At 47.3% G+C, this 10,777-nt stretch overlaps 1 protein-coding gene across 1 annotated transcript; it reads left to right on the top strand.

Moving 5' to 3' along the window:
- The first annotated feature begins 468 nt into the window (after positions 1 to 468).
- Positions 469 to 9,991, top strand: tsr2 (TSR2 ribosome maturation factor). The gene is made up of 6 exons (XM_072367750.1): positions 469 to 741; positions 1,595 to 1,685; positions 4,695 to 4,786; positions 5,752 to 5,907; positions 8,429 to 8,571; positions 9,821 to 9,991. The coding sequence occupies exons 1-5, from the start codon at positions 664 to 666 to the stop codon at positions 8,522 to 8,524; spliced, it is 513 nt and encodes a 170-aa protein (XP_072223851.1). The 5' UTR covers positions 469 to 663; the 3' UTR covers positions 8,525 to 8,571; positions 9,821 to 9,991.
- The last annotated feature ends 786 nt before the right edge of the window (positions 9,992 to 10,777 follow it).

The following is a 10,777-nucleotide window of genomic DNA, read 5'->3' on the forward strand; positions in this document are numbered from 1 at the left end:
TATTACTAATAATGAAACAAATAAATAAATGTTAGTTTGATTTGTTGAGCCACTACTCCCTGCAGGGCGGGTCTGATCGCTCCCTAACCGGCCCGGCTGCTCCAGGTTCTGATCTAAACATTATTCATTTTTTATATTAACTGAACTCATGAAGGTCGCCAAACTGGAGCCCCTCAACGCCCTTGCTCCACCTGACAAACGGCAGCCCTGACGGAGTCCAACCCTCGCGGGAAACACATCCGACTTACTGCCGGGAATAAAGACCAAATTCTGACACCGGTCGTGCAGAGACCGAACAGAGGAGCCAGATGAGATGGCTCGAGCATCTGCTTAGGATCCCTGGTGAGGTGTCCAGGCACGTCCCACGGGGAGGAGACCCCGGGGAAGACCCAGGACACTTGGAGAGACTCTGTCTCTCGGCTGGCCTGGGAACGCCTCGGGGTCCCCCCGGAAGAGCTGGAGGAAGTGGCCGGGGACAGTCTGGGCTTCTCTGCTCAAGCTGCTGCCCCCGCGACCCGATCCCCGGAGAAGCGGCAGATGATGGATGAACTCACGAAGTTTCAGCGGGTTTTTACTGGATCAGAACCCGGATCCCGATCAGCTGCTTCTGTCTGATCACGTGATTGTTTCTGCGAGCGGCTGGTTCTGTCTGTAACATCCAACATGGCGGCATCCGCGGCTTCACGTGAGCTCTTTAAGGAGGGAGTCAGAGCGGTTCTTCACACTTGGCCGGTTCTGCAGGTGAGCACCAGAACCAGGCCCAGCTGAGCGGGTCTGACGGTCCCCATGACAGAAAGACAGGTACACGGACAAGTGATCGCGTGGCTGCGGGTTGATGCTAACAGGCTAATGCTAAAAGGCTTCATAGATACCCGCTAATCAGAGTGATCGATAAACTTCCGGTTCTGTTCAGTTTGTCAGTCAGCTGATTAGACAAATATTAATCTGTCTCCGCGCCTGTCCTTAGTTTGATCCGAGCCGAACTTTCATGGGAACCGAGACCGCTTCCGACTGAAGTGAAATGAAGGTTCTGTTAGAGAAACGGTTCTATGGTCAGTGAAAGTCACGTGGTAACCATGGAGCCAGGTGAGACGAGAGGTGATTATTGATTATTAGACTGAAGCAGGGTTCAGAATTTAAAGTAAAGTTGGAACCAGAAACATAAACAGAACCGGATGAGAGTGGGAGCAGGTTCGGGTTTTACAGGTGTTTGGTTACTCTGTTATGAATTTCTGCTTCTTCCATATTTGAGATAAAACTGACCAATGAGAGGAAGACGTCACACAGTATAAAAATAGTTTCTTCTGTAGAACCATAGTTAATCTCAGTCTCCGGGTCAGGACTGATCTGTTCAGCCAGTATGACATCAGGTGGTAACCTACAGGTAAACTCGTGGTTCTGCTGGTAAACTCGTGGTTCTGCTGGTAAACTCGTGGTTCTGCTGGTAAACTCGTGGTTCTGCTGGTAAACTCGTGGTTCTGCTGGTAAACTCGTGGTTCTGCTGCTGGTCCAGTGTGGTCTGACAGCTGCAGTCGCTTCTCATTATGAAGCAGAAAGGTTGAGTTCCGTCATCAGCTGTTTGTGTGTTTGTCAGATCGCTGTGGATAACGGCTTTGGGGGCGTGTACGGCCAGCAGAAAGCGGATTGGATGGTGGATGCTGTTCAACAGTATTTCCATGACAACGGTGAGTAACTAGGGTAACAACATTCTCCTCAGACTCAGGTGTGAATAGGGATGTCACGATTACCTGTTTTCACAATTAATTGCGATATTAAGATTAGTTAATCGTTACTACTATAGTTAATACTCAGTTAGTTAACGTTTCCTAAATGGAGTTAATTTCCAGTAAAGATTCAGCTGGAACATATCGGTACATCAGCGCAACTCGGAATGAACACAGAGCTACACAACAGCCGCTTGTGTTGCTTTTGGGTCCGTCCGGTTGCAGACGGAGGGATCCCAGCCCCACAGCAGGTAAAGCACGGAGAGGAAGGGCTATTCCCTCCGAAAAAACGCTCAAAGTCAGCCGTGGAGGATTTATTTTGACCAGGATGTAATTGTGGAAGGCGACCCGCCGAAGTGTGAGACCTGAGCAATATGTCCGATATGTTTCCCACCTGCGGGACAGCCACTCAGCGTTGGACCCAAACTTCAGTAAATAGTAACTGGGTTAAATCAATGTTTACCCAACACAACAATAAACTGGTAGAACATACTTATCGTGCCATTTGCCGTTAATGGTTTGGCAAACATTAATGTAACGTTAATAAAGCCGAACGCGTCTCACAGGAAGTCACCAAACAGATTAATAACTGCCTGAATAAGAAAAAGTTATATAATCTAAAGGTTCTCAGTCAGTGAACATTCATCATTACCTCCTTTTGCTTTCTGTATTGAGCAAAAAGCAGTAAAACCACTATGGGATGTCCCTTTCATTTAGATTAATTTATTTGTGGCAATGTAATTTAAAAATAAAATTAAAGGGCCAAAATAATAGATACATTTTTTATCTGGCCACATAAGATCAAACAAACAAATGATTTTAATAGCTTAAAGATTTAGTGTATATTCCCCCTGAGGATTAATATTTGCTCCTATAAAACACTTTAAATATTTGCATAGAATCACTAATATTTCTATTTGGATGTTTTAAATTTATTTCCTCTTTTCTTATTCACTGGCTGCAGGTCCAGCAGCTCAACAGCCGACTGCAGAACAGGGAAATGAATCAAAATAAGACCGATAAGGAGTGTTCGTGTGAAATTAATTAATGCAAAAATAATCGGGAAAATCATATTATCCCCATTATTTCTGTGAAAATAATCACACCAAGAACATCTGTAATGGTGACGTCCTTCGGTGTGAATTATTCACACCAAGGGATTTATTACTATTGTTTTCTTCAGAGACGCAGCCTTTGAGTTCCAAGATGGCGGACTGATACAAACTCTCACACTAAACTCCTCCAAACTCCTGCTTTTGAAAGGATTTCCCCTCTGAACGGATACTGCAAAGTTTGTAAGTTGTTCTTTCTGTAAAAACGACCGTTTTAGGCTCAGCAAGAGCCTAAAAAGAACTTTTCATCACGCTCCCAACTGAAGGGCTGAAGGTATACTTCACAGCCTTTAATGCACACTGACAACAGCTGTGAGAGGAGTCCTGTCCTTCCGCCCCGTCCAAAGGAGCTCATACTCAAAAACTATCAAAACCAAATGAAGACCAAGTTTCAAACTCAATTCTTGCAGCAATCGATCCACAGCGTGCAGTTAAAACAGAATGTGCGATGATAGGCAGTGAGTCTCGGTGCTGGAAGAGAAGTGGAGCACCTGAAAGCAGGTAATGAGATCAAGGAAAAAGCATGTGAGCAAGACAGAGAATCAGAGGAATGAAAGAAAAGATGAACGAAGACACCAGGAAAGACGTGATTCAACTACTGAACACAGCCCCTGGATGGCAGAAACATGGAGGACATTGTGGACATAGTTCATCGGATCGGCAGGTAGACGGAGAACAAGACCCAACAAATCATCCAGTTTACAAGACGCCAGCACAGAGACGCCTTCTGGAAAGTAAGGAAGGAGTCCAGCGTCTGCACTGGAGCAGGAATCAGGTTCATGGAGGACAGACTGGTGAGAGAAGCTCTCTGGTCCTTATCTCAGGAGGAGACGGGTTTAAAACCTTTTGTTAAATGGTTCCTTAACGTTTACACTGCTTTGACGGTTCCCAGCAGGCGGTCTGTTCAAACTCTGACTCATCTTTAGTTTCACTGAACACAAGGGGCTCAGAGACAATGTGCAGCGAAAGCTATTTTCCTGTTTTGTGAAGGACGAAAAGCACGTTGCACTTTTCTTCAAAGCCATTGAAGTGCTGCAGACTGCTCCTTCCGGGGGAATCAGTGGGGAGACGAGAGTCTGTTTATTGGATCAAAGGAATCAGCAGGTGTTGATCTGCTTTAATAAATGTCCGGGGAATGGGAGAAAGGCCATTGGTCTTTTTGAGAAAAGAAAAAACCGCCTTCCTCCTCTCAGTACTGATTTAGTTGAGATGTGTGATTCTGGAGTTGAAATGTGGGAACTGGAAAAAGTTTTTCTGGCAAGATATCAAAGAACTTTAATGTTATTCCATTGGGGAATGTTTTAAGAAGAAGTTCATGATACCTACAATGAAACCAGGATTAATAACACTAAAAAACTCATCCTGAATACTAAACTCAACTGAAGCTCTGTGAGAGTGAGCGTTAGAATAAGTATGGGATAGAGCTAACTATGCTAACAGGCTAATGCTAATGTGTAAATTATAGGGAGAAATAAGCTGATTATTAGTCTAAGAGGAGGAAGAAACGTCACAGAGCACACACAAGGCAACAGGAAGTGATGCAATACGTCTCACAGCAAAGCCACTTTATCACGGTTTGTCAACCTTTACTTTTGATTGATCCCCTTTAATTATTTTATTTATTTAAATATTTATTTTATTTATTGTCATTGCTTTACTTTGAATTGATGTTCTGTCGCTCAGTTCTGAAAGGAACACATTTTGTAATTTGAATTTGAATATGCTTCTTTGTACTTTGCTATAATTAAATATATACATATATATATATATATATATATATGTATATATATATGTATGTATATATCTTCCTGTGAGACGGTTCTGCTTCACTCTGCTGTTCTGATCTGTCTGTGGTCAGCTGACCTGCAGCAGTATGAGGTCGAAGACTTCATCACCGAGCTGATGGACCAGGAGTTTGACACCGTGGTGGAAGACGGGAGTTTACCTCAGGTACAGCTGCTGTGCTGCAGTCCATGAGGTCACCGCCCAGAGCTGTGAGCTCTGCCAGCTAAAAGCTGCGTGTGTGTGTGTGTGTGTGTGTGTGTGTGTGTGTGTGTGTGTGTGTGTGTGTGTGTGTGTGTGTGTGTGTGTGTGTGTGTGTGTGTGTGTGTGTGTGTGTGTGTGTGTGTGTGTGTGTGTGTGTGTGTGTGTGTGTGTGTGTGTGTGTGTGTGTGTGTCTGTGTGTGTGTGTGTGTGTCTCTGTGTGTGTCTCTGTGTGTGTGTGTGTGTGTGTGTGTGTGTGTCTGTGTGTGTGTGTGTGTGTGTGTGTGTGTGTGTCTCTGTGTGTGTGTGTGTGTGTGTGTGTGTGTGTGTCTGTGTGTGTGTCTCTGTGTGTGTGTGTGTGTGTGTGTGTGTGTCTCTGTGTGTCTGTGTGTGTGTCTCTGTGTGTGTGTGTCTCTGTGTGTGTGTTTGTGTGTGTGTGTGTGTGTGTGTGTGTGTGTGTGTGTGTGTGTGTGTGTGTGTGTGTGTGTGTGTGTGTGTGTGTGTGTGTGTGTGTGTGTGTCTGTGTGTGTGTGTGTGTGTCTCTGTGTGTGTCTCTGTGTGTGTGTGTGTGTGTGTGTGTGTGTCTGTGTGTGTCTGTGTGTGTCTGTGTGTGTGTGTGTGTGTGTGTGTGTGTGTGTCTCTGTGTGTGTGTGTGTGTGTGTGTGTCTGTGTGTGTGTCTCTGTGTGTGTGTGTGTGTGTGTGTGTGTGTCTCTGTGTGTCTGTGTGTGTGTCTCTGTGTGTGTCTGTGTGTGTGTGTGTGTGTGTGTGTCTCTGTGTGTGTCTCTGTGTGTCTGTGTGTGTGTGTGTGTGTGTGTGTCTCTGTGTGTGTGTGTGTGTGTGTGTGTGTGTGTGTGTGTGTGTGTGTGTGTGTGTGTGTGTGTGTGTGTGTGTGTGTGTGTGTGTGTGTGTGTGTGTGTGTGTGTGTGTGCAGGTGTCCCTCGCTCTGCTCCAGATGTTCGCTCAGTGGCGGCACGGCTCGCTGCAGCAGCTCCAACACGCCATCAGCTCTCTGAGGCTCAGCAAGGCGCAGAGAGCGCAGGTCATGGCTCCCCCACAGTCTGACGCAGAGACGGCCAGCGGAGCGCAGGTATGCCTCACCTGCCACACGCAGCTCTGATTGGTCAGTTCACTGCGCCGTGCCTCTCACATTAAAGCCCAGTTGGTTCCTGCAGCTTTTTGTCCTCCGGCGCCGAAGGGGCTCTTTCCAAAGTGCAAACTAACGTGTTTATTAGGGAGTCCTCCTCAGACTGAGTGTCGTACAACAGCTTTATGGGATAACCAGAACCTCCATTCAAATCAGTTTTATTTATAAAGCGCATTATTAGAACAAATGTCATTTCAAGACTCTTCAAAGATACAGCCCAATTAGAATCCATTTAATTAATTAAGGGGAAAACCTCCTTGAACAGTCTGGTTGGGATTGGGTCTAACATACAAGTTGATGGTTTAGAAGAGACTATTGCTGTTGTTAGCTCAGAGAGATCAACTGGACAGAAGCCGTCTAAATACAAATCAGGTTCTAAAGATACTTCTAAAGCTGCTGCACTTGATGATACATCAGTGATAATAATGGGAAGGATTCCATTAATCTTCTCTCTGATAGAAACAGTTTTATTGATGAAGAATCTCATGAAATCATCACTGCTGAGAGTTAAAGGAATACATGGCTCAACAGAGCTCGGACTCTTTGTCAGCCTGGCAGCAGCGCTGAAAAGAAACCTGGGATTATTCTTATTCTCTTCTATCAATGATGAATAATAAGCAGTTCTAGCTTTACGAAGTGCTTTCTTATACGTTATTAAACTATCTTTCCAGACTAATTGAGACTCTTCTAAATTAGAGGAACGCCACTGTCTCTCCAGCTTTCTTCAGTCTGCTTTAAAGCAGCTGTGAATTATACCAAGGAGCCAACCTCTTCTGACTGATTACCTTCCTTTTCAGAGGGGCAACATTGTCCAGTGTTGGACGCATTGAAGCTGTAGTGCTGTCAACAAGAGAGTCAAGTTCTACTGGAGTAAAATTTAGGTAGCCATCCTCTGTCATATCTGCACATGGCAGTGAAGAAAAGGATGATGAAATCAACTCTTTAAATCTGGTTACAGCATTCTCTGACAGACACCTTCTATATGTAGAATTCTTCTCAGAAACCGTAAAGTCAAGTAATGTAAATTCAAAAGTTATTAAAAAATGGTCAGACAAGACAGGGTTATGAGGGAACACTGTTAACTGTTCACTCTCAATGCCATAAGTCAAAGGTCAAGGGTATGATTAAGGCAGTGAGTAGGTCTGTGAACACTTTGAGAAAATCCAATAGAGTCTAATATAGAATTAAAGTTAATATTTAGGCTGTCATTTTCAACATCTACATGAATATTAAAGTCACCCACTACAATGACTTTATCTGTACTCAGCACTAACTGGGATAAAAACTCTGAGAATTCAGAGAGAAACTCAGAATAAGGGCCAGGTGGACGATACACAACAACAAACACAAGAGGTTTCTGTGATTTCCACTTTGGGAAAAACTGAGAATCAGAGATTCAAAAGAGCTAAAACTAATCTTGGGTCTAGGACTGATTAGTAACCCTGATCTGAAGATAGCTGCCACTCCTCCTCCTCTGCCTGTGGTTCTAGGAACATGAACATTTAAATAGTCAGAGGGAGTTGATTCATTAATGCTAACATGATCCTCCTGCTGCAGCCAGGTTTCTGTAAGACTAAATATATCAATATGATGATCACAAATCAAATCATTCACTAACAGAGACTTCAAAGGGAGAGATCTAATATTCAGCAAACCACATTTAATAGTTTTTGTTCAGTTAAAGTTTTGTCTGATTGTCTGTGTTTAACTGGATCTCTGAACAGAGGAGGTGGTCTCAGGTATCACCTTCCAGCTCCTACCATGCAGCCCTCAGGGGGTCCTCATGCTGAGATTAACTGGAGCTACAGTTGGGTCCTTATCTGAGGGTAATTATCCTTGGATATATGGCGCTGAATGAATGGAATCACTGGCACAAAGCAGGTCATACCCCGGTACCATAGGTGGCGCTGTCCCCATTTCAGCTATCGCTAATAGAGCCACTTCCTGTTGGCGTCTTCACCGCCAACAGCAACAAACTCAGGCATTCAGAAAGATGGCGAACGCAGAGCGAGATGAAGCTGCGTCCCTCTCCATCTGTGATGAGCTGGTTATGGAACAGAGATGCACAACGGTCTCCATCGCCTTGTTTCTGTCTTTCTGACGGCAGCAACAGGAATATCGTCAGTGCACGTTCAGTGCACGTTCAGTGCACGTTCAGTGCACGTTCAGTGCACGTTTGGATCGAGTTATCTCAGGTCTGAATCCGATCCTTGGTCAGATTAAGGCGTCTACATGACTTTAATAACTTAATAACGGAGCATTGAAGCTGATGGTCAGCAGCTGTGAAAAAGCTGACAGTTTGAGTCCGGAACAGAACCATGGCCACAGGTTCTGATCACAGGAACAGAACCATGGCCACAGGTTCTGATCACAGGAACAGAACCATGGCCACAGGTTCTGATCACAGGAACAGAACCATGGCCACAGGTTCTGATCAGAGTTCTGTGTGTTTGTCTGTGTGCAGGTGATGGAGTGTGAAGCGTCCGGTCCGTCGGTCAGTAGGACTGCTCCGGCTCAGGAGGAGGAGGATGGCTGGACAGTTGTCAGGAAGAAGAAGTGATGAGGAAGATGAAGAGCAACTGAACCTGAGGCTCCAGCTGCAGACAGGTGGAGGCTGAACCTCAGGCTCCAGCTGCAGGTGGAGGCTGAACTTCAGGCTCCAGCTGCAGGTGGAGGCTGAACCTGAGGCTCCAGCTGCAGGTGGAGGCTGAACCTGAGGCTCCAGCTGCAGGTGGAGGCTGAACTTCAGGCTCCAGCTGCAGGTGGAGGCTGAACCTGAGGCTCCAGCTGCAGGTGGAGGCTGAACCTGAGGCTCCAGCTGCAGGTGGAGGCTGAACCTCAGGCTCCAGCTGCAGGTGGAGGCTGAACTTCAGGCTCCAGCTGCAGGTGGAGGCTGAACCTGAGGCTCCAGCTGCAGGTGGAGGCTGAACCTGAGGCTCCAGCTGCAGGTGGAGGCTGAACTTCAGGCTCCAGCTGCAGGTGGAGGCTGAACCTGAGGCTCCAGCTGCAGGTGGAGGCTGAACCTGAGGCTCCAGCTGCAGGTGGAGGCTGAACCTCAGGCTCCAGCTGCAGGTGGAGGCTGAACTTCAGGCTCCAGCTGCAGGTGGAGGCTGAACCTGAGGCTCCAGCTGCAGGTGGAGGCTGAACCTGAGGCTCCAGCTGCAGACAGGTGGAGGCTGAACCTCAGGCTCCAGCTGCAGGTGGAGGCTGAACCTGAGGCTCCAGCTGCAGACAGGTGGAGGCTGAACCTCAGGCTCCAGCTGCAGGTGGAGGCTGAACTTCAGGCTCCAGCTGCAGGTGGAGGCTGAACCTGAGGCTCCAGCTGCAGGTGGAGGCTGAACCTGAGGCTCCAGCTGCAGGTGGAGGCTGAACTTCAGGCTCCACCTGCAGCTGAACCTGAGGCTGAACCTGAGGCTCCAGCTGCAGACAGGTGGAGGCTGAACCTCAGGCTCCAGCTGCAGACAGGTGGAGGCTGAACTTCAGGCTCCAGCTGCAGACAGGTGGAGGCTGAACTTCAGGCTCCAGCTGCAGACAGGTGGAGGCTGAACTTCAGGCTCCAGCTGCAGACAGGTGGAGGCTGAACTTCAGGCTCCAGCTGCAGACAGGTGGAGGCTGAACTTCAGGCTCCAGCTGCAGGTGGAGGCTGAACCTCAGGCTCCAGCTGCAGGTGGAGGCTGAACCTCAGGCTCCAGCTGCAGACAGGTGGAGGCTGAACCTCAGGCTCCAGCTGCAGACAGGTGGAGGCTGAACTCCAGCTGCAGACAGGTGGAGGCTGAACTCCAGCTGCAGACAGGTGGAGGCTGAACTCCAGGCTCCAGCTGCAGACAGGTGGAGGCTGAACTCCAGCTGCAGACAGGTGGAGGCAGCAGGGATGATGGGACTCTTTGATTCTGTGGTTTTATATTAAACACCTTGAACATAACGGTGTGCTGTGATGTCACTGAACCACTTCACCCTCACTGCCAGCGTTCCAGTGGAGGAAAGGCAGCTGTTTGCAGTTCTGGAACCAGACCCAGAACCTCTGAGAAGGTTCTGGGTCCAGGAGGCAAAGTGTCTGTTGCTGTGAAACGGATATCAGCAGCATGTCATATTAAAATAGTTTGTGAATGTGTTCTTTTTGTATCTTTACCGTCTCAGAAGGACAGAAGAGGTCATGAAACATTAAGAGAAGCTACCTTATCGAGAGGGAAAACACAGCAGTGTGTGAAAAACTTACTGCTTCCATTAAGAGGGTAAATAGCAGCCAGGTGCTGCTGATCAATGCTCTGATTAATTGATCTGCAGCACACTCACTGTGAATTCAAGGTAAACACAAGGAACTTGTGCTAAAGAAGAAAATGGACCAGACTGAATAATCCCTTCAGACCAGTGAGCAGCGCAGACCAACTATTGGGCCACAGCGCCCCCAGGAGGCCGGTCAGGGATCACTGGCCTCCCAGAGCCACTCCTAATGCCAGCCGTCACTGCTCCTCACACCACAACAACCGCCTTTTTCACAGCCACAGGCTGCCCCCCCCCCCCTCCCACCAGCCATAGCAGGGATTCAAACCCTGGTTCAGGGGGTAAAGAAAGTAAAGAGGGGGCCAGAGGTGGAGGCAGGACAAGACGCACCAGCAGATTCAGCAGAGAAACTCACCGAAACAGTCCTACAGTCAGTAAAAATGTCAGCAAAAACAAGGCCACACAGCTCTGTGAAATAGACTCATTCTACTCCTGGAACACATGACTGTATCAGGCCTTAGAGGCTGTTTGCTGCAGCTAAGCTTCTTAGTACTTGGTGATATCGCCATGTTTAACGGACTGACCTTACAGC

The sequence above is a fragment of the Leuresthes tenuis genome, unplaced genomic scaffold (genome assembly GCF_036924035.1).
Source record: "Leuresthes tenuis unplaced genomic scaffold, fLeuTen1.0.hap1 SCAF_16, whole genome shotgun sequence".
NCBI lineage: Eukaryota > Metazoa > Chordata > Actinopteri > Atheriniformes > Atherinopsidae > Leuresthes > Leuresthes tenuis.